Source organism: Lynx rufus, unplaced genomic scaffold (assembly GCF_022079265.1).
Source record: "Lynx rufus isolate CCGP_SWC_20201006 ecotype Redwood Valley unplaced genomic scaffold, mLynRuf1.p SCAF_8, whole genome shotgun sequence".
In the NCBI taxonomy this organism is placed as follows: domain Eukaryota; kingdom Metazoa; phylum Chordata; class Mammalia; order Carnivora; family Felidae; genus Lynx; species Lynx rufus.
Window position 1 is genome coordinate 109,039,617 of NW_025814896.1, and position 24,343 is coordinate 109,063,959.

A 24,343-nucleotide genomic window follows, 5' to 3' on the forward strand; every position below is an offset into this window, starting at 1 on the left:
AGTTTCTCCCTCTCCCCCTTCTTTTACATATTCTATGGAAATGGACTATAACTGAAGAGAACAGTATTAAGTACCCCTCCCCTAACTTGCTTCAGAAGAATATGGAAAATGTAGGGGAGGGCGTAATTTTATAGGGGTGTGTGTGTGTGTGTGTGTGTGTGTGTGTGTGTGTTTCACGTGTGTGTTCCATATATATATATGTATATATATATGGAAAGAGATAATCTCTCTTTATTTAGAACATAAATACATATTTATGTTTCATATATCTATCTGTATCAGTATGGCTGCATAGATGTTTGTTTATTTTGTACTTTGGGTTTGGGTGATAATCCAGTACTATATTACTTATTTTCTTGCTCAAATTGTTCTAGCTTTAACCATTGGGAGCTCTTTAATGTTGGCTCCTGTATTGCTTTCCCTTTCATTCTTTTCTGCTCCTCCCACTCCCCCCTATGATTTTTTTTTTTTTACATACCCTACCCTTTTGTTTTTTGAGCACTTTTTTTTTTTTTTAATGTTTATTTCTGAGACAGAGAGAGACAGAGTATGAGTGGGGGAGGGACAGAGAGAGAGGAAGAGACAGAATCCGGAGCAGGCTCCAGGCTCTGAGCTGTCAGCACAGAGCCCAACGCGGGGCTAGAACTCACAAACCATGAGATCATGACCTGAGCTGAAGTCGGACACTCAACCGACTGAGACACCCAGGCGCCCCAACACTTCTTTACTTTCTAGCACTACAGCATGCTTTAGGCTCAATTTGTTTATTCCCTTCTCTGACCTAGAATCAGGCATGTCACCAAGGAACCCTGCTTTCTCTTTTGGAGAATGGTGTTGGAAACCAGGACCAGGGCACTGGATGTGCTCATTGTTACTAAGGTATATGTACCTTTAGGTCCTCTCAGAGGACTGAACCAGGAAATACATGTATTTCATAGTATGTACATAGGTACATACTTTAGGTACATAATGGTAACGTGGGCATATTGTTTTATTTTTGTCATTCTACTTAAGAACATTTGACTTTAGTGCCTATTTTTAAGCCTCATTTTAGGTAGTGGACAGGGTAGGGAACCTAGTTGAAGGTAACCTTGTGATAGTGGTATCTTGTCTTTTTACAAAAAGGTCTTTTTACCAAGACCCTTTTTAAGACAAAAATAGTCCTCAAGGCACTATGGTTTGTTTCCAAAGTCCCATAACTGAATTGTTTAGAATGTAGAATAAAATTTCCCTTAACACCAAATATATTAAGTGTAGTTTAATTTTTTTTAGCATGGCCTACAGAAATCTTTTATTTTCTATCTCTTGCCCACCTCAATTCTTACCACCTCCCCATGCTTCCTAATATTCTAATCATACAAAACTGCTTGACATTTCCTAACCTGCAATACATACTCTCATAGCTCTTTGTGTTTACCTGTAGTATTCCTTCTAGATTGCCCTTCTCTTTGATTCACTCAGACGATTTTCATTCAGTTTTCAAAAGTCAGCTCAGGTTGTAGATCTTCTATCAATCCCCCCTTAACTGGTCCAGATATATTTAGGACATTAGGAGTTCTTTCTTCTTCTTCTTCTTCTTCTTCTTCTTCTTCTTCTTCTTCTTCTTCTCCTTTGTAAGTTTATTTTTGAGAGAGGGAGAGCGAGAGCATGAGTGGGGGAGGGCAGAGAGAGAGAGAGAGAGAGAGAGAGAGAGAGAGAGAATCCAAACAGGCTCCACGTGTCAGGCTCAAACTCATGAACCGTGAGATCATGGCCTAAGCTAAAATCAGGAGTCATACCCTTAATGCACTGAACCACCCAGGTGCCCCTAGGAGTTCTTTCTTCTATGTTAATATTTCTCGAAGTGTGATTTCAGGACCACTTGCAAGAATCGCCTGAGACAGGGGTGCCTGGGTGGCTCAATTGGTTGAGCATCCAACTCCGGCTCAGGTCATGATCTCACAGCTCATGAGTTTGAGCCCCATGTCGGGCTCTGTGCTGACAGCTCAGAGCCTGGAGCCTACTTCAGATTCTGTGTCTCCCTCTCTGTCTGCTCCTAACCCACTAGCATTCTGTCTCTGTCTCTCTCAAAAATAAATATTGAAAAAAAAAAAAAAAGAATCTCCTGAGACACTCCTGAGGTATTGTTAAAAATGCAGACCTTGGGGCCCATCCCCAGACCATGGCAAAGGGAATAGTTGGAGTGGGGTGGATTTGCGTTGTTGATAGTCTCTGTAGGTGATGTGCAATATTTTTATGTTCCATTCCGGTTTTTTTAAAGAGTCTTTTTTTTTTAATGTTTACTTTTGGGGGGGGGACATGCATGCAAGTGGGGGAGGAGCAGATAGAGGGAGACCAAGGAACCCAAGCAGGCTCCACACTGACAGCAGAGAGGCAGCCCAGTGCAGGGCTCGGACTCACCCATATTTAAATGAAAAAATTTAAATGTACACAAAGTAGACAGAACGAATATTCATGTGCTCATTACCTAGAGTTAAGAGGTATCTGGATTTTGTCACATTTACTTCATCTACCTTTTTATTTTTCTCCGAAGTATTTGAAAGCAAGTTGAGTTCACCAGAGGTCATTTTTCCCTTACATAACTTCAGTGCCACTATCACAATTATCAAAATTAACAGCAGTTTGTTGGTGCCATCTAATAATACCAGTCAAAATTCAAATTTGTTCATTTGTCTGAAAAGTGTCAGTTTTGCAGTTGGTTTATTGGAATCAAGGTCTTCATATTAAATGTAGTTGTTATGTCTCTTAAATTTCTTTAATATACAGATCCTCCTCTTCCAGTTGACTTATTGCAGGAACTGAATCAGTTGTCCTGCAAGATGTTCAACATTTTGGAGTTCTCTGTTTATTTCCTTGGGGTAATGTCTAACTTTTCTTATATCTGTCATAGTTGCTATAAATGGAAGTCAGCTTTAGAAGCTTGATTAGATTTATTTTTAGCTTTTTTGGCAAGAATACTTCACAGGTGGTGCTGTGGCTTCACACTGCATCAAGTCTGGCCCCAATTTTAGTGACGTTAACTAAGATTGATCAGGGGATTCAGGAGGTAACAGCCTGAGCCCTACTTAAAAAGATCATCTCTTTATGTAGTGGTTTCTTTCATCTGTTGGTAATTAGTGTCTGAATTTATGTTGTTCAAGTCGCAAATGGGTGGTTTTCTAACTCTGTGTTCCTTCTACATTTGTTACCTGGAATCCTTCTATAAGGAACAATTCATCAATGCCAGTTGTTTGGTTTATCCCAGAGTATAGTATAGTTCAGACAGGAAAAGAAGGATGTGTATTAATTCTTTCAGGATAAAGACTTGGTGCCCCACTTATTTCCAATTTGGTATTTTTTGAAACCTCATTTTGACCTCATTGGTTTTTGTAGATTCAGTGTATTTCACGAATTTGCATGTCATCCTCGTGCGGGGGCCATGCTAATTTTCTTTGTATCATTTTGATTTTTGGTATATATGCTGCTTGAAGCAAGCACAGATTCAGTGTGTTTCACTTAGTTGCAGTTGATTTGGTTTTAGAGGTAGCCCTTTGCCTTTTCATAAGATTCCTGTGTTGTTTTGTTACATTTTGTTTTGTTTGTTATGGCCCATTCATCTGAGAGCTTCCTTGCTTTCTGGTACAATAAAACATCCCAGGCTTATATTTTCATTTACAATTTAGATTGAATTAAGAGTTAAATGTGTATGTGTTTTAAAAATTCTGTGCATATCTCCTACTATAGTTGGAAATTTCTTCATATAATATGAGATAGAATTTTTTAGTAACAATATTTACTATAATTTAAAGTTTTTGCTGTATGTTAGCTGTATCATTTTTTTCATTGCTCTCATTTTTAAAATTTAATTACATTACAATTTAAGTTATCTTCATTATTTTTGTATATGCATATTTTTGGCCATAGTAGTGGTCTAAAGCTTCTTCTACAGTGTTCACAGGTTCTCAGATATTTTGTTTATTTTTGCTCATACGACAAAATATGTGATAAGTAGTCTTAAATAATTTTTACTTATTTCAGTCAATTTATTGTGACCATTTTCATCTAACATTAGTAAAGGGGAAGAATCTTGGAAATTGGGACTAAGTTATTTGTAAATATTCTTTAAATAAGTCCTTTTTACTTCCTGTAGTTATGACAGCTAGTAAGTTAATAAGTAAATATATCTCTATGGTAAATACCCAGTAGTTAGGTTGTTTTGCTACTTGAGTATTTGAAACACTGTTTGGGTAAATAATTCTCCACAACCAAAAAAATAAAATACAATAAAAATTTCAAAACCACTTAAAAAAAAAAACAGTTTCAGTTTTGTTTCACTACATGTAATACAAAAACCTTAAATTGAGGTGTTAAACTGAATTTCTTCTCTTTTCTGCAAAATATTATCCTATTCTAATATTTCCTATCCTGGTTAAGTTAGTGGTTCTGATTGTTGCCCCCATTCTCCTCCAAAATAGTTATCCAAACACACCTCCTCACTTTCCCACCTCCCACGGTTTCTCCCTCTGTTCAGGCATCCACGGTTTCTTTTTCCAGACCTTGCAGCATCCTTCCAATTAGTTTTGCTTCCTTCAACCTCATCTTCCTTTAACTCATTCTTCATACTGATACCAGAAAGATTCTTAAGCAAAGGGATCTAATTATGTCAATGTCTTGCTTAAAACCTTTCAATTATTTTCTACTTCCCCGGTCACTTCCCCACTTCTTAGCGTTCCACACAAGCCTGCCCTTTCCAGGCTTAGCTGTCCTCACATTTTGTCTTGGCCTCTGTAATTTTTCATATGCTAGCTTTTTTAGTAACATATGTGCTGCCCTTAACACCTTCGGTCTCTGTGCACCGTTCAAGTGTGTTTTACTTGATACTATGATAATCCTCACACACCATTCAGCAAGGGTCACTCTTTTTTTGGGGGGGGGGGTTGTCACTGTGCCTTAAATATAACTCCATTTTAGCCTCATCACACTGTTAATTAAGTCAGTTGCGTATATTGACTGTGTGAGCTGAACTCTTTGTGTCCTCTTTGTGTCCCCAGCAAATAAGAGCTTAGGAAAGGGGCACCTGGGTAGCTCATCGGTTAAGCATGTGACTCTTGATTTCGACTGAGGTCATATCTCACCGTTCGAGGGATCGAGCCCTGTGCTGGGCTCTGTGCCGACAGCTGACAGCGTGGGGCCTGCTTGGGATTCTGTCTCTCTGCTTCTGCATTCTCCCTCTCTTAAAATAAATAAACTTTAAAAAAAAAAAGCTCACGAAATTAAAAAGATTGTTACATATACGGACCTAAAGGCTAATTAACAGACTCCAAGAAATGAGAAAATATTTTCAGTCAATTTTATTTCTAGAAAAGATTTAAGTTCTCTGATTTATTTTTATCTCCTTTAATTTTTTTAAAGGTTTTGCTTTGATTTTTAAATCTATGAATGAGGGAAAATGAGGACCTGAAACATCACATGTTGGCTAAATAATCATTGTAACATTGCAAAGAAGTTTAACGATGCAAATCTTTATTATTTGCTATGATAAAGGTTTTGAGGATACAAGTTTTATTTTATATTCTCCTGTTATATTTATAAATAAAAGTAGCAGATCTGGGCTCAAGATGTGACAAAATACACTCTAGAAGCCTTTCTAATTCTTCAGAGAGCCATTAGCTAGAAAAGGCTATTAAAAATTCATCAGAATTCAACATAGTGTTTTCTGGCAGTTTACCCAAGGGGCTGCTGAGTACACTTAGAGAACTCAAGTCTCAAACAACCTAGGATTTGATACAGACCTGATCCTTGTTTTTTTCAGATTCCACAAAATCTGGCAATAAGAGCCAACAAAGTTGCTTCTGAATCTGTTGGAAACCACTAGAGACCAAATGAACCATCAAGAGAGATACAGGCAGTCCTTAAAGAAGGTTTAAAATTCAGTGTGGCATCTTTAGTTGAATATGATGATTATACCCTAAAAGAATTCTTGTCATGATCATGTGACATTCTTATTCACGACTATGATTAATTAATTCTTCAGTGAAGTTCTTGCATTTGCTTTACTTAAGTTACCTAAAGTAATTTTCTAAGTATGTGAGGTTTTTGATATCAGTAAATAGAGGTATAAAATATAATATTTTTGAAAACTGTATGTAAAGGAAAACCCACATCTAATTTATAAACCCAATCCTAAGTGCTTATTATAACTACACACACACACACACACACACACACACACACACACACACACACACCCTTAATGAATATCAGCTGTAGATAACTTCTGAAGGCTGTCATAAGATTGGCAGTGTAACCTATTCTGTATGGTCTTGAATAATTTGGATCATTTGATCTATTAAATACCTTTCAGTACCACTTAAATGGAATAGAACACCTTAGCTGTAATACTATCTCATAGAAAAGAAGTGTTTTTTATTCTGTCTGTATAGGAAATGCAATACTACTTCTGTCTGCTCATTAAAGAAATCTCTTAATAGCATCTTCCTTAAAAGAATAAAGAGCAAAGTCTGTATTTCAGAAATTAGTGTTCTGCTTGTCTTGAAGTATTTACCATCGTCCATGCTTTTCAGCCAGAGATTTTGAAGTATTCTTTTTGTTTTTAAGGAAGTAAAATAATTTATTAGTCTCTTATACGAAGGAACCTTTTGATCCTAATTTGACAGGTTTAATATATGATGAAGGTTAATATTCAGAAACTTAGAAGAACAGTTGGCATTATGCATTATTTCTGTTTAGGCCTAATTCTTTGTGTGATTTATTTACCTAATAGGTTTTATTTGGATATTAATAACCATCAATAAATAAAACTGTTTGAATTTAAATTTCTAAAATTTTATGCATCATGCTAGGTGTTAAACTTGGCCAGCATTTGGATTATATGTGCCTGAATTGTAAGCAGTATCAAGTTTGTTTGTCTAAAGCATAGCATTTTACCACTGTGGTTATATACAGTTCATTTGATTCTACAAAATAAACATCTATTTTAGTTTTGTCTTTGTATGTTGAACAGTTTCTGCTTTAAGGGTTTATGCTCCTGAAATCATCTAGCCTTACCACTATCCCTTTTCAACCTTAATTCCAAGAATGAAATATTTTATCCCTCTCACCCCTGCAACACCAAGGCTTTGAGTGAGTATACTCTGAATGTCGGGGATTGAGAGTGAAATGCTAAGAGAATATGATTCTATAGATAGATGAAGAAGGCCCTGCCCAGTAGGATCATCGACATCAAGCAGACAAGGGAACATGTAATTTTAATTCATTATGACAAACTGGTAGCAAAAATGTGGTATCTAGTACAAGCATTAGCAAAATATAAGGCCCATACAAGCAGGAACTGTTTTTGGCTTAGCTCTATGTATCCAATACCAACAAAGTCTGATATTTATAATGGGGTCAGTAAGTCATTTAAATGAATGACATTAATTCTGCCTTAGAGAGAAGCAAGAAACAAGGAAGTCTTCCCAAATGAGACGAGATCTGGGTTTTGAAAGTCAAACAGGTAGATGAGAGCGTGAATGACAGGCATGGAGGACAGTGTGAGTGAAACTGCATGCCATGTTTTAGCGAACTACAAATGGTTTGAATTGCTGCTTCAGCTTAAAGTGTAAATTGAAGAGCAGCTGGAGAGGGACCTATATTAATGAAGAATTATGTTTCCATGGATTTCTTTGAAAAACAAAGAACATTTTTTAAAAATAATCTGATTAATTTACACGTTCCTGAACACTTTCTAAAATGTGTTTCTGTGTACCTATACCTCAAAAGTCTTTGATATTTTAAAAAACTAATTAAAATGATTGCTGATTAAATATGTTCTTTTTCATTTTTTTCATTTTTTTATTTTTTAAGTAAGCTCCATGCCCACTGCGGGGCCTGAACGCACGACGCTGAGATCAAGAGTCACATGCTGTACTGCCTGAGCCAGCCAGGCGCCCCAGTATTTTCATTTTAATATTTATTATCTCCAGCATTTTAGCTATATGTTGGATTTTTAGTAAATTTGTAATTTATAAATTTTACTTTATTTGTAATTTTGAATGAGTAAAATGATTTTACCTTTTCAGATGATAGAGATTTCTAGTGCTGTATTTGCATTTATTACATGACAATGTTTATTGAAGTGAGACAGCATACATCAAGCCATGTGTTCTCTGGAAGCCCGTTATGTGAATAGATACACATACATCAAGCCATGTGTTCTCTGGAAGCCCGTTATGTGAATAGATACAGTTTGTGGGCATTCTCTCTGTGCTGATGGAGCTACTAGCACACTCCTCAGACTCCAGATTCGACAGTCAAGGGTTTAGTGGAAAGAACTATATGGCCCAGACACCAGGAGGCCCAGGTTCGGTATTTACAGCATTGCTAGTTAACTGCAGGATCATGGGCATCTCCTTTTTCTCATTTGCTAAATAGAGGTGCTGAGTTAAATGACTTCTCAAGTCCCTTTTATTTCTAAAATTCCTCGGTTTTATAAATCTATAGCTATAGTTTATATGATGCTGGAGCGTTGGACAGAAATGTAACCCCAATTATAGTTACATTTTCCAGTACTACATCTTAGTGAAAACAGGGGCTTCTATATTGTCTTTTTCTAAAATATATTTCCATTTGTTAAACTGAGTTCTATGTGTGACATATAATTTTTCTTTATTTTTTCAAGTGCTTTTTAAAAAAGATTTTATTTACTTTTAAGTAATGTCTACACTCAACTTGGGCTTGAACCTACAACCCAGAGATTGCATGCTCTACCAACTGAGCCAGCCAGGCACCCTGAGATATAGTTTTTCTTATTAAACTTTTATAGTAAGTTCCTTTTTCTCACTAAGTTATATTAGAGATTTTGGTAGGATAGATGGAGATAATCTAACAAGTGATTCGAAGTGTGTGTCTAAAACTCAGGAGGCAGGGGTGCCTGGGTGGCTCCGTGGGTTAAGCATCCGACTTCGGCTGAGGTCATGATCTCACTGCTCGTTCTGTGCTGACAGCTCTGGGAGCCTGCTTCAGATTCTGTCTCCGTCTCTCTGCGCCTCCCTTGCTTGTGCTTGCTCTCGTGTGCACTCTCTCCCTCTCTCTCTCTAAAGTATAAAATAAAATATTTAAAAAAAATTAAAACTCAGGAGAGAAGTCAGAACTAGGGGTAGATTTGAAGTTGTCTGCATTGGTTGTAGTTTAAAATGTGGAGATAAAGATTACTTGGGGGAAAGAACAGAAGAAAAGAGCAGACAGAAAAGGCTAGAATCCACAGTTAAGAGGTGGAGGAAGCTAAGGAACTCCACAAGAAAATGGAAAAGGAGCAAAGAAATAAGAGAAGTAGGACAGGTTGTGTCACTGGTCAGAAAAGAGAATTAAAAAATGAAAAGACTTGGGGCACCTGGGTAGCTCGGTCGGTTAAACATCTAACCCTTGATTTCAGCTCAGGTCATGATCTCACAGTTGTGAGATCAAGCCCCATGTCGGGCTCTAAACTGACAGCACAGAGCCTGCTTGGGATACTGTCTCTTTCTCCTCTCTCTCTGCCCCTTCCCCATGCCACCCGCGCCCCATGCTCTCTCTCAAAATAAATAAACTTAAAAAAAAAATGAAAAGACTGGACTGAGAGTCCCTCAAGAAAAGCCCACTATGTGGTGTTAGGATTCACTGATAAATGAAGATAAGTTGGTTATGAAGCTAAAGGCTATCTGACAAGACAATTTAAGCCAAATGGGTGCATGCAATTCAATCAATAAAAATAAAATTTTGTAAGCAGAATCAGACCTGAACAAACTGATGGCTACCAGAGGGAAGGGGGCTCTGGGGATGGGCTAAATGGGTGAAGGGGAATGGGAGATACAGACTTCTGGTTGTGGAATGAATAATCACGGGATTATTAACAGAATAGTCCATGATATCGTGTTAGTATTGCATGATGACAGACAGTAACTACATTTGTGGTGAGCATAGCATAAGGTAGAGAGAAGTCGAGTCACTGTTGTTGACCTAAAACTGTTGTAACGTTATGTGTCACCTATACTCAAATAAATAAATAAATAAAACTTTTTATCAAATTCCATCTTAAAAACAGAAAGATGGTTTAATGTTGTTATGTGCTGAAGGGAAGTAAGTTTACAAGGTCCATTAGCTACACACATTAGAGTGTGATGGCATGGCAAATAGTAAGCCCAGAGCTGAGAAACACAAATTCTGGGGTTCTAAGTCCAAACGTTATCCGTTATTTTAACTGCACAACCATTCAGTCATCTAACAGGGTGAAGAGATTTATAAACAGATTAATCACAATCAGATTGGTAATTGCTATACTGAATATGACCGGAAATGTTTGGGCAAGGGATTTAAGGCTTTTGCGGCTTAGTTTCTTCACCTATAAAATAATAATAAATTGCTTTAAACCTCATACTTGATGTAGCATTCCCCCCACAGTTCTGAATTGTGATTGCCTCTAAAATATTTTTCCTTAAAAAGTATTTTAAATTCATATGTACGGATATATACATATCTATGTATTTTTAACACACATTCCAGAAATTGATAATATAGTACACTGTGTATAAAAATGTACCCCTACACTAAGGCTGTCATACCCTGTTCGATAATGAGGTGTAATAGGACAGATCATACTACATGCTCTTGGCCAGCGAGTATTGTGCACTTTTCTCCCAAGAGGGCTGTGCCCTTTGGAGAGTTGACTATATTTTAAAACCTATATTGTTTGTTTCCTGGAACTGATTTTTCTGCCATTTGTTAAAAGGAATAGTTGTGACCCATAGTGAGTGACAAAGGATGCACGTAAAGGCTAGCATGCTGGTAATTAAAATGTAAATTTTACAGAGGCCAGTGGCCTGATGGGCCTCCAACCAAATGGTTGAGGAAAATGAAGGTAAAGATGATTAGGCATTTATGAATGAGTGACTACCAAGTTATCTTCATAAAGCAGAGACAGTCACAGATTGTCAAAAGTGCCCATTTTGTATCCTTTGGTATAGGGTGATTTTGTGTTCAACAAACATTTATCAAGTTTGTATTCTGTGCCCTGCACAGTGCTAGGTGCTAGTGTTACACTGGTGAATAAGAGAAATCCTTCTTGGATTTTATCATTTAGGAGGAAAGGTAGAGTTAAAACAAGGGCCAGAGACCCATGGGAGGTCAATTTTGCCCAAGCAGTATGTTGAGTAAATGTTCTGGTTCTGGATGAAAACCATAGCCTCTCCCTCCTTCTCTGCATTCCCATGTCTCAGGGTAACTGTGGTTTAAAGAAAAAAATATATTGAAATCTGCAGTTAGGTATCTGAACCTCCAGGAGCATGTTAATAAGCATGTATGGTATTGTGGCTGGGGAGAGATTGAGAACGAACTTCTGGGTCATCACATTTAAATCTGTACTTGGAATTCAGACCATGTGCTTGAGTATAAACCTACATTTTAATTACTTTGCTTTTTGTTTATAGGTCCAGGGGCAAGTTCATCCTACCCTTGAGTCTAGTGATGATGCTCTTCAGTATGTTGAAGAATTAATTTTGCAGTTATTAAATATGCTATGCCAAGCTCAGCCCCGAAGTGCTTCAGATGTAGAGGTATGATAAATTTTGCCTTGTATTTGCTTTATACACACACACACACACACACACACACTGTGTACTTGTTGCAGTGTCAGTGAAAGTGTTCTGAAATGAACTTTTGTTGGCCTCAAAACACTGCCTTTATTTTGTTTTAAGTTTATTTATTTTGAGAGAGACAGAGACAGCGTGAGAAGGGGAGGGACAGAGAGAAAGGGCAAGAGGGAGAGAATCCCAAGCAGGCTCCTCATTGCCAGGGCCCGATGCGGGGCTCGAACTCATGAGCCTGTGAGATCATGACCTGAGCTGAAACCAAGAGTCGGATGCTTAACCAACTGAGCCACCCAGGCACCCCTAAACACTACTCCTTGATACTAGAATTTTACACACACACACACACACACACAGTTTTAAGAGTGGAATATGTTCAAATGTTTCTTTTGTTTTTAAAGCCCACTGTCATTTAAAAACATTTTGGGGCGCCTGGGTGGCTCAGTCGGTTAAGCGTCCGACTTCAGCTCAGGTCATGATCTCACAGTCTGTGAGTTCGAGCCCTGTGTCAGGCTCTGTGCTGACAGCTCAGAGCCTGGAGCCTGCTTTGGATTCTGTGTCTCCCTCTCTCACTGCCCCTCCCCCGCTCATGCTGTGTCTCTCTCTGTCTCAAAAATAAATAAAAACATTTAGTTATTAATCTGTTGGTCTTCAGTTGTTACACGTATTTTAGATAGTAAGTGAACTCCTTCCCACCAATTGGAAGGGAAAGAAACATGTAAAAACCTAGGAAGTTCTGCAGTCTACTACAGCAGTGACCTGGCCCCTGTCTTTTTTAGGGCTTAAAGTTTGGTGGAGATACAGGAATAATGGCAATAACAGGATGTGATCCACTGTGCATAAAAGTTTTGAGGGACACCATAAAAGGGACAAACTAATAACACAGGCCTTGGGGCTTAGGGATTAGCTTCCCAGAAGAGGCATCTGAAGAAGTCAAAAGTCTGAGAAGAAAAGAAAGAAGGTTTGAAGTTCTAACTGTAAAAAATGGGAGATAGAGCTGGAAATATAAAAGTTGTCTAACAACGATTAAGAACATTTGACTTTAATGACCTTGAATGTATACTAGTACAAATCTTTGAGTTTCTCTGACATTTCTTTTGCAGTACTCAAATGTGGGCACAAGAAAGATAGTTGGGTTGAATGGAATTTCACCATAGACATACAGTAGAATAGTAGGACAAGGAAGTGGTGGAAATTGGTAATAACAGGGCTTTACAACCTTTCAAGACACAACACACATAGAATGTAACAAAGATTTTATCTCAAACGGTGGCTGGGTAGGAGGTATATCTATCTACCCCAGGCCCTACCCTGTCCCCCAGGGGATGAGGGATTGATAATATAGGCATATCTAATGAGAAACTTCTGAAAAGAGCATCAGAGAACCTAAACTGGATAGGAGAAAAAGTGACATATAATAATGGCTGATATTTAAGTGCTTGCTGTAATATTGTGTACTGTTCTAAACAGTTCCGTGCTTTATATTTTATTTAAAGTTTTTTAATAACCCCATGAAGATTGTGCTGTTTTCTTCTCTTACTAGAATGTAAGCTCCAAGGTTATTTTTCTTGTTTACTGCCAAATTCCTAGCATCTAGAACAATGTCTGGCACTGAGAACGCACTCAGGAAATAACATGTTGAATGAATAAATGTGGAAACTGAAGCACAGAGAGGTTAGATAAATTGCCCTTACCCAAGGTCACAGCTAATAAGTAGCGAAGTCAAGACTGTAGCCCAGAAAGTCTAAGCTTTTTGGCTGTACATTACAACTCAAGTATCCTGCCAGGAGAGGACAAGTAGATTGGAAAAACATGGAGGGAATTAGGGTATTGGATTTCCCAATAAGGTTAAGAACTGATAACACTAGAATACCTGAGTGAGAGAATTAAAAGAATAGATTGGGATCAGAGACAAAGTTGTTGGAATTTAAGATTTCCTCAGTAACACAGTTACAAAGCGGGATGTGGCCATGTGATGGTGGCTGGGGTAGAAAGTCTCCAAGATGAGGTATTCAAAGAATTAAGAGGCCAGGGTATTTCATGTGTCCTTAAGGTAGACAGTAAGGTCACACAGGATCATGACAAGATTTTACATGATCCAGAAACAGCTTGGGGAATGGAAAAGATGCTAAATTTACCTTCATGCAGGTTTTGGGACAAGGGCGGTTTTTGCTCTCGAAGTCTTCAGGGGAGTTCCAGATTTCAGCGGAGGCAAAGAGATATTTGAAAACATTGAACTACAGAGGTTGTAGATGTAGAAAAGATTGTATACAATGGAATAGTAATTCACTTTGATTTCTTAAGTAATTTAAAGAAGGTTTCATACATTTTTATCCGATTTTTCCATTGAATTATAAGGTCAACTGTCTTTTATTCATGATTTCCTTTAGGCACTTAATTACATTGGTCTTCAGAGTAGATCTTGAATAGAACTCGTTGCCTGACTCTTCTCATGAATAATTCCAGTTGCTCTTTTGGATCTTAGTTAGGTTCTCCCACAGTGTTTATAAAATACAGCATTCAGCCTTGTGCCTAGTGTGTTAGAGTAGGGTTATGGAACTCATCTTGCTTATTATCATTCTGATGTTAGAGGGCGTTCTAGGAATTTGCTAGTTTGATAACATTGCAAACTCAAATTCAGTTCTTTCTTGATATCTCATACTATACTGTGTTTATTTAATGTCCTTATTTTTATTAATACAGAAACTAATATATAATTTTTCCAGTATTGAAGGAGATCTCCATGAATTCTTGAAAATTACTGCGTCAGTTTTTGACTTGCACAGGTTTGATCAAAATGTAGGCCCTCAAGACTCTAAATATTAATAAAGGATATTTCTTAGCTTCTTAATAGAAAACTTCTGAGATATTGAAGATATATAATTATCCAGTGCCCTGTCATGTTATTTTTAAGCAGTAAATCTGAGCCCTTAAAGTGGATGTAGCCATGTGATATACCAATGAGCTGGCTTTGGAATTGGGAAAGGTTGGGAAGAATGTATGAGTGAAATAGAAATAGCCATCAGTTGGGTAATGGGCTTTGTAATTTCAGAGTACTGTTATATACATAGTTATGTCTTTACAGCAACCCTATGGAGTAGTTATTACTCTGCTTATTTTATAGATTACACACCCCTCAGAATGGTAGAACAGATTTAATTTTTTTCTTTTTTTTTTAAATAAAATGCAGGGCTTGAATTCCCAACCCTGAGTTCAAGACCTGAGCAGACACTTAGCGGACTGAGCCACCCAGGTGCCCCTAGAACAGATTTTTAAAAAGGTGGAAACCTGGAATCTAATCATGGTCAAATACCCTTCTTCCTGTACCATTCCTGGAAACGTATTTAGACAAAAATATAGATATATAGAGATTTTAAATGAATATAATGGTGTGTTAGATTCTTTTATCAGAAAACAATTTTTCACTTTCTTCGTTCATAAGGATTTTATATTTCTTTAATACATTTATTTTATTTCCTTAATACATTTACAGAGCCTTTTTTTTTTTAAGTCATAAGGGTCATGAATTTTATAAGCCCTTCAAATAAATTTTGAGGTAAGAGATAATTCATCAAAGTTTTTTTTTAAAATTTGAGGCCCATATTAAAAACCGTACTTAAAAAAAAAGACCTTCGTTTGGCTTTGTGCAGATAGCTCAGAGCCTGGAATCTCCTTCGGATTCTGTGTCTCCCTCTCTCTGCCCCTCCCCTGCTCATGCTCTGTGTCTGTCTGTCTGTCTGTCTGTCTCTCTCTCTCTCAAGAATAAATAAACATTTAAAAAAATAGATCAGTCTGAATTAATGCAATATGTAAAATTTCTGTCTTTCTAAAGAATACGTTTTGAATAAAGTATAAACATAATTCAAAGTAGAGTAGCAATTCTTCCTTAATACTTGGCCCCAAGGGGATTTATTTTAATGAAAAACTAAAAGTGGGTTTTAGTTGCCCTATAGTTTTAGGAATATAGATACTTTGAAAGTGCTTGAAAACTGATGGACTATATATGTATCTATACTATGTTAATTGAATATTATGTTATTTAATCTTGCTTATGTTAATTGAAAAGTTTTGAGAAATTGTACTAAAGATTGTGAACTATCAGAGTCCAAATGAAAGGGATTTCGTTTTACTGACGTAGCCAAAATTCAACAATCCATGCCACCAGTATTTGAGTATTGCTATCTGTCAGGCAGTGTTCCCGATGAATAAAGAAGCATTTATATGAGTGCTCTGGGAATGTAGAGGAGGGATATGTATTGTTTCTGTCTTTTCACAATAATTTTTCATGTTAAAAGATAGTGTATAAAAATTGCTCCAATCCAGTTCATTCTCCCTCATTTTCTGTATTTAATCTTTATAAAAAAAAAATAGAAGAAAAAACTAATAGTATTTTTTTCTGTTCTATGTCCCTGGTAAAGTATATTCTTTGTTAAATTTATTATTTTTCTTTATTTAATTTCTTAAGTCTTGTCTTTCCATAATTATACCTGTTCTTTCTCTGGGAAGGGATTGCTATTCTATTTTCTTTTTCTTCCACCTCAACCCCTGCCTCCATTTTGCCTATGTAATTCTACCAGTGACTTTTTTTCCAAAGACCTATGTGAAATATGTTTAAGAATTGTCATATTGAGTTCAACGTCTTTTCTCTTATACTTTCACTACCATACACCAGTGCTTTTTAGACTCTAGGTCAGGACCCATTAGTAAGTCATAAAATCACGTTATGCATTGCCCAACTAACTTTTTTTTGATGCATAGAAAATATCAGTGTAATATCAGCGTGTAATAAGGGCAGGTTTTGTTTTATGAACTTTGTTTAGTATGTGTATGATGTGTAAGGATGCAATGAGATGTATTAAGAATTTATTATTTCTTACTGTGAGTTGAGGTTAGAAGGAAGGAAGAAAGGGAGGGAGGGAGGGAGGGAAAGAGGTGAGGGGAAAGAAAATAGCAGCACAGGGCCATACCATTATAAGATTTGTACCATGGTTAACCACAGGTTAAACCCATCACTGAAATTTTTAATTGGAAGCCATAGTTAAGTTAGTCCTAAATCTCTTTAATTGTCATTTTTGGATTAGCAAATCTAGTATTGACTGGGAGAAAGGAAAAGAATTTTAGCTTTTGATGTTGCTTTCCACCTTCTCCTCCTTTTCTTTTCTCCTTTTTTACCTTCCAAACTCCCCCAATATTTTGGACCTTTGTATTATCTGTATAGTGTCCTGGCAAATAGCTTTTTAACGAGGCATTTCAATAAATTTGTAAACTCCATTTATAACTACAATAATTTCTTTCAACATACCTCCAGTTCCATTAATTAGAATTGAAACGATCACTTCTTAACTTTGGCAGCTGACTTCAAGCCTCAAACCTAGATGAAGAGAAAATTTACTTAGCTTGAATGGGCTAAACTATTCTCACTTTATAAATTTGTTCTTAAGATGTCCTAAAATCAACATGTTTTCCCTCCAAAGTGTCATGTGACAGTCTCTTTTTTTATTTTTCATTTTAATAGCAACTGACAAAACTTTTTATTTAGGTTTATAATCAGGAGTGACATTTAATTTTATCTAATAGTTTTTACAAACTAGTTATCTACATGGTTTTAAATTATGTTAATAGCGACCTCTACTGGTTTTCACTGTGGTATCCTGAAAGTCACTTTTGCTTGAAGTGAACTACATTAGTTTATTAAAGTAGGAAAATTCAGCTTTTACATTAACATGAGTTTCTTCACTTTCAATGGAAATGCTAACCAAGTAAGTGCTAGAAATTAAAGAGAAGTATTTTGTAAAAATTAATGATTTATAGAGGGTTCAAACTCTAATGATGAACTACGGTGTATAAAAATTGCTGTTACCAATGTAAACCCTTGTTTTCCATGATCTGTAAATAGTTTTGAAGTCAAGTACTTTTGCATGATGAATAAAGAAAAAATTTCTTAGAGGTTTCAAGTGCAAAATGCTACTTGAGGTTGTAATTGGTATTATTAAAAGGTCAAATGAATGAAAATTAGATTTAGATACTTGCTTCTTGAGCTTAGGTCTTGTTGAGATTTTATATAAGCAATGTTTATTCTAATCATTCTTGTCATTAGCTTTATCACAGCTAAGTTGAAATCCTGAATGTGATATTCTCCCCTAGATAATACAAAGAATGTTTAATCTCTTAATTGTCTAATTAAGAAACTAATCCATTGACAGTAGAGTTTTCTCTTAAGTATGGTTGTAGTATAAATTATAGCACATGTGAAAAGCCTGCTTTTGGTACTCTTTGATTTTTAAAGTAAATTATAAGTGAAGAGCACTATTTAATATATTTGTTGCTTAGTTGTTATTTTCCTATTTTCCAAGGAACGTGTTCAAAAAAGTTTCCCTCATCCAATTGATAAGTGGGCAATAGCTGATGCCCAATCGGCTATTGAAAAGAGGAAGCGAAGAAACCCTTTATCTCTCCCAGTAGAAAAAATTCATCCTTTATTAAAGGTAAAGCTGAAATACTACCTTCTTGCCTTTTAAAAGCAAAATAAAACCCATCATTTTCAAACACTCAGCATATATTTTATGGATAATAGTCGATTGAAGAGTAAAATTCTCTCATTTTAATTTTTCCAGAAATTCATGTCACGGGGAGGGATGATATGACAATAGGGAAATATAAGTTGGGCAACATGATTTAAAGTAATTTCATACTGACAAAAATATGCAAATTGAAGGGACTAAGAAAAGTTATAATTGTGGATTTCGTTCAGCTCTGGTGTTACTAGTACCTCAAAGAGAATTTATAAAACTCCTTTCTTATTGGTTAGACCTAAGTGTCCCTACACATCCTTCAAATCTTAATCCTTCATGTTGTTAGATGTGTAGGGACCTCTGTGAGTCTGCCACAGGGCTATGTGTAATTTCTGAGCAAAAATTGTCTAAAGATTACCTAAACTACCCAGTCCCACTTCTCATTTAAATCAGTCAGCTGAATCTCTCCAGAGCTAGTAGAAAGAATAATTGTTGGAAATGCTAATAATCCTGTTTCTATTTATTTAATAAGATTAACAAACTATAGATTAACTCTCACGTCAAAAATATAGGTATTATAGTAATTAAAACCTTAATACTTATGATACCAATCATTTTTATGTACTATAATACAAGCAAAATGTTAATGCTTTTGCGTACATTACCTCTAAACTTTATTACTCAACAAAGTTATTATTGTCATCCCCAGTTTGTAGATGAGGTGACTGAGGCAAAAATGGATTAAGTAACTTTTAGTCCATGTTCACAGGGCTCCAAGTGATGGTGTTAGGGAATTCAGGTCTGTTTGATCTCGTCCAAGACTTAAGATTTAAGACTAAACACTTGGATTATGTTTAAGACTGTCAAAGGTTATGTTTTGTACTCGGGTTGTTGGAATAGAAATATCTGTCTGTATTTTACTGGTCTGAGGAAATAAGTGCAAGCTATAGAGAATTACTAAACTACTAGTAACTACATAATTCTGTATAATTCTCTTTTCCTAATTTTTACTAGCCATACATTGAATTTTATTCTGAGAGAATTAACACATTGAGGTATGTGCCTGCTGTGTCAGTAATGATCCTGAACTTTGAATTTTATGATCTAATTGCAGATACCATTTCAGTTTATTAATAAATCTTTATCACTATAACCATTTCATAGTTTTTACATATCTTTAAAGGTAAATGCCACCTGCCGCCAACTTATAAGTAAACTTCGTGTTTCAAAGGTTTTTTTTTAAATCGGATTGTTTAGAAAATAGAATTTGTTTCCCTGTAGCAACTGGTCAGCCCCACAAAAGCCCATACCTTCTTTGAAGTCTAATAATACTATTTAACATGTTCTTAGTAACCACTGTTGTTCAGTAGAACATAGCATAAATTTTTTCTCATTGAAACAGTACAAATACCAGAAATGCGCCACCAGGGTTTTGGGATCCCAGATTCCTTTGGAATGAAGAACAGAGGTATAAGGCTAGTGTACATATTCCCAGATATCAATAATACATTAACTTTTGTTCTGAATAAAGAAAAAACCTCTTTTGTCATAGTTAATTCCAGGTATTCTGAATTAGGTAAAGTGAGCATTTCTCCTGTCCCCCAAACTGGGGCTTCCCTTCTTAAGTTAAGGATGATCTATTTAGTAATCTGTACTTATTAAGTATTTTACATGATCGTAGGTAATTTTGCTCTAACTACATTTCCAAATAGCAATATGTATATTATTCATAGATGAACCACTTACAATGAAATGTTGTTGATAATCACAGGCCTCAGTAAAAGTTAAGCTAAATTGTATACATGTTTTTTTTTTTTTTATTTTTAATCAGTGTGTCAAATTTATAGTATCTGATTTTTAAACATGTTTTTCTTTTAATTTTTCAGGAGGTCCTAGGTTATAAAATTGACCACCAGGTTTCTGTTTACATAGTAGCAGTATTAGAATACATTTCTGCAGACATTTTAAAGCTGGTGGGGAATTATGTACGAAATATACGGCATTATGAAATTACAAAACAAGATATTAAAGTGGCAATGTGTGCTGATAAGGTAGGATACTGATCTTCTGTATGTCTTGTTCTTAAGTTTTTATTCCTGATTTATTGGATGCTAACATACTATTCAGATAATAAAATTATATATTATGTGTTAGGGTATATTTCCAGTAGTCTAATAGCAACTACACAAGATATCACTTTATGGAAATAGAGTATTATATATATAGTATTAAACCATGTTTATTTTTAAAAATGTTTTATTTATTTATTTTGAGAGAGAGAGAGAGAGAGTGAGTGAACCTGTGAGTGGGGGAGGGGTAGAGAAAGAGAATCTCAAGCAGGCTCTGCACTGTCATCATAGAGCCTGACCTGGGGCTCGATCTCACAGACCATGAGATCATGACTTGAACCGAAATCAAGAGTCAGATGTTTAATTGACTGAGCCACCCAGCTGCCTGTAAACTGTGTTTAAAAATGTCATGCAGTTTTTCTTTTATGTGTTCCTGCAAGTAGAGTAAATGATAGTAATAATCTCTTATTAGTGAAATTCTTTATTTAGATTGGAATACTTAGAAGATGATGAACTTTGAAAACAAATTTTGAAAATGTAAAAATACTAAACTCTTGAGGGCTTTATTTCAACACCTAACTCTCTTTAGATACTACTTCTGTGGTTTTATTATAAAAATATTAAGAACAAACATTGGGGCACCTGGGTAGCTCAGTCGATTAGGTGTCTGACTCTCGATCTTGGGGTCATGAGTGCAAGTCCTGCATTGGGCTCCACGATGTGTGTGGAGCCTACTAAAAATAAAAAGAGCAAACATTATTGAAGTTAAGCATATATGTAATTTATTTCCTTTCGTCTTTGTGGTACCCCTGTAAGGTAGGTACTCTTTATAAAAGGGAAACTGAAGTTTAGAGAGATACAGAAATTGACCCAGAACTTACTAAGAAGCTTCAAAACCTGGACTCAAACTCTAGATCTCATTCTAAAGCTCTTAGTTATTACTCTAGATTGCCTCAATATTTTTATTTTATGAAAATGACTTTTCAGAAAAGAAAATATTTTTGGATGAGCATTTCGTTTCATTTTTTCCTCACTATACTCTTATTGATTTGGACTATTCTCTCTGATTACTGAATCCACTTAATTGTGTTCTAGTGTTTATTTTTTCTTTTAGAATGTGAGCATATAGAGTAAAAATCACCTGATCTGAGGAAGGGTCTCAAATGTATTGACATTTTTAAATGAATAACTATTTGGTTTGTAAAATATTTTTCAATGAATATAAAATATTTGTTAGCTTTTAAATCAGATAAGTAAAATATTTTTTAGTGCATACTATGAGCTTACACAGAGAGGAGATGCAAAAGAAGTATAAAACAAGGCTGCAGAGTTGATGAAGGGAAATTTACATTTGTGAAACAACACAGAGTAATACAAGATAAAATATTTCATCATGTTGTAGAGATAATGATGTCAAAATTTATAGAAGGGGAAAGGTGAGATTTAGTAAGAGAATAATAATAGGCTTCTTGGAAGAAGCAGGACTAGTTTTGATCAGTTTCCAACAAACGTAGTCAAGGAGGCCAATTAGCAGACTGTGAATTATTCAGATACAGGGCAGTGAGGCCCTGGAATGAGGTGGTGATGACAAGGGTATGAAACAGAGGAAACTAAGGGAAGTCTAAGACAAAGTTTGGGAACAAATTTGAACTAATAGGTTAACAAGAAAGACAGACAGGTAGCAGTATTAACAGAGAGCTTGGAGGAGGCAGTTTGTGATATTAGATGTAGAATTCTGTTTGTAGAGAAAATATGCAGGAAGCAGTGGCAATATAGCCAAGAAGAGATTATTGTGTTTCTGCTTTTTATCACTTATGAACTGTATTCAAAGAGCAACTTAGGGTGCTTATCTTTAACTACAGATTCATATTTCACTGTACTTTTTTTATATCTCTGACTATGTAGGTATTGATGGATATGTTTCATCAAGATGTAGAAGATATAAATATATTATCTTTAACCGATGAAGAGCCTTCCACCTCAGGAGAGCAAACTTACTATGATTTGGTAAAAGCATTTATGGCAGAAATTCGACAGTACATAAGGGAACTAAATTTAATTATAAAAGTTTTTAGAGAGCCCTTTGTCTCCAATTCAAAATTATTTTCAGCTAATGTAAGTATTGTTGTATACACATATATCATTGTACGTGTTAATTTTACATGATCCCTTAAATTTGAATTTGTGTAGTTTATGATTGCTAATTTGTCATAACTTTTTAAGCTGTGTGATTTAATTCATAGTGACTATGATCTCAGAGTTGCTACAACAGTTTCAATAAATTCAACATCAAAAATTAAAAGACCAAATCTAAACTAGACTGAACTATAAGTGCAAGTGAATTCAGTTTTCCATGTACTCCAAGGAATAAAGCCTCTTGTTAAAGTGGAAGATTTTTTTTGTTTATTTTGACTCATTTGAGTCATTCAACTAATACTTCATCAGTACTGCCTGTATATACTGTTAGGCACCATACAGTACTTGGCAGTGAGGATTCAGAGATGAGTAGGAAACAATTCCTTACCTCAAAGTGATTCTAGTCAAGATGGAAATGTAAACTTGATGTTAAATTGCAACACAGTACGGTAATTACCATAATAGAAGTGCGATGACAATATTTTGGGGAGCAAAGAGAGGGAGCCAATAACATTGAAAATTAGAGAAGGGATTACTGATCTTACAATAGCAATCAAACCAACCTAACTGAATCCTGGGGAAATGCTGAATGCTGAGAACAGTTGAGATTGTCTACGGGGGCTGCATTCGTAGATTGTCTAAGGTAGAACTCTAGGCATGGGTGACTGATAGAAAAGCAGTGCTCACTACAGTAGCTGGCACTGGGGCTCAAGTTATGGCAATGAGTGAACGTTAAAAGTTAACAGGAGTGGTTTATGAGTTGCACAAACCTTTAAGTATAGTAAAAAAGACATTGAATTGTTGACTTTAAATGGATAAATTACATGGTATGTAAATTTTACCTTAATAAAGTTGTTTTGAAAAATAAAGGAGTAAAGAATAGGTAAAGATTTCTTAGGACACAAAAATCAAGAACCATAAAGTAAAAAATTAATGAATTGGATTTCATTAAAATGAAAAACTTTTGTTCTTCTAAAGACACTGTCTCAAATAAAAATGTAAGCCACGGATTGGTAGAACCTATTTGAAATACATATATCTAATAAAAGACTTGAACCCATAATATATAAAGGACTTAGACAATTCAATAATTAGAATAACAGCCTGACAATTTTAAGTGGGCAGGAAATTTACACACTTTATAAGAGAAGCTATTCCAGTGACCAAAAAGCACATTGAAAGATGCTCAACATCCGTAGCCCTCAGGGAAATGCAAGTTAAGACCACAATGAGATACTACTACAAACTCATTAGAACGGCTGTAATTAAAAAATGACATTACCAAATGTCGAAAAGAGTGTGAAGCAACTGCTTGTGGGAATGTAAAATTCCCTCGTTGCTTGTAAGAATGTAATCTGGTACAAATACTTAGGAAAAGAGGTTGGCCGTTGGTGTAACATTGCACATAAACTAGCCATACTGCCTGCAATTCCACTCCTAGGTTTTTACCCAGAAGAAATGAAAACATGTCCACACAAAACTTGTTTGTGAATGTTCATAGCAGCTTTATCTGTAATGGCCCCAAACTGGAAACAACCCAAATATCCATCAACAGGTAAATGGATATACAAATTGTGGTATGTCCATACGTATGGAATACTACTCAGAATTAAAAGGAATGAAGTAGTTATATAAGCAACATGGATGCATCTCAAAAACGTAACCTAAGAAACTAAACAAATATGATTATGTATGATTCCATTTGTTTAATATTGTAGAATTCTAATCTGTAGTGACAGAAGGCAGATTGCTGGTTTCCTGGGGGCAATAGTGGTGATTAATGGGGATTGAACATAAGGAAACTTCTCAAGGTAATAAAAGTGTTTTATATCTTGACAGTGGTGACAGTTATAAGAGTAAATAACATCATAAAATCTCATCTAAAAGTACATCAACATAGGTATATCTTATTGCATATGAATCCTACTTCAAAGTTGATTTGACAAAAAAATATAGTCAATAATAAAGATAATCAAAAAAAGTAACTGAACAAATGCAAATGAGTATTTGTTTTTCAATTACCTAG

At 35.6% G+C, this 24,343-nt stretch overlaps 1 protein-coding gene and 1 non-coding gene across 7 annotated transcripts in view; one reads left to right on the forward strand and one right to left on the reverse strand.

Annotated features, from left to right (window-relative positions):
* SOS1 (SOS Ras/Rac guanine nucleotide exchange factor 1) overlaps positions 1 to 24,343 on the forward strand; it is a 146,213-nt gene that overhangs the window by 60,175 nt on the left and 61,695 nt on the right. For 5 of the 6 annotated variants that reach the window (XR_006960289.1, XM_047069322.1, XM_047069320.1 and 2 more), the window contains exons 2-5: positions 11,442 to 11,567; positions 17,954 to 18,085; positions 19,999 to 20,163; positions 22,087 to 22,296. Coding sequence is in view for 5 of the 6 variants with exons in the window: in XM_047069322.1 (XP_046925278.1) it covers positions 11,442 to 11,567; positions 17,954 to 18,085; positions 19,999 to 20,163; positions 22,087 to 22,296 (633 nt within the window). In the remaining variant the exon portion in view is untranslated. The remainder of the gene's footprint in view (positions 1 to 11,441; positions 11,568 to 17,953; positions 18,086 to 19,998; positions 20,164 to 22,086; positions 22,297 to 24,343) is intronic. The other variant, XM_047069321.1, reaches the window with a different exon arrangement.
* On the reverse strand, positions 3,369 to 3,473 carry LOC124504439 (U6 spliceosomal RNA). Its single transcript, XR_006960420.1, has one exon. It is a non-coding gene; the product is annotated as a U6 spliceosomal RNA (small nuclear RNA).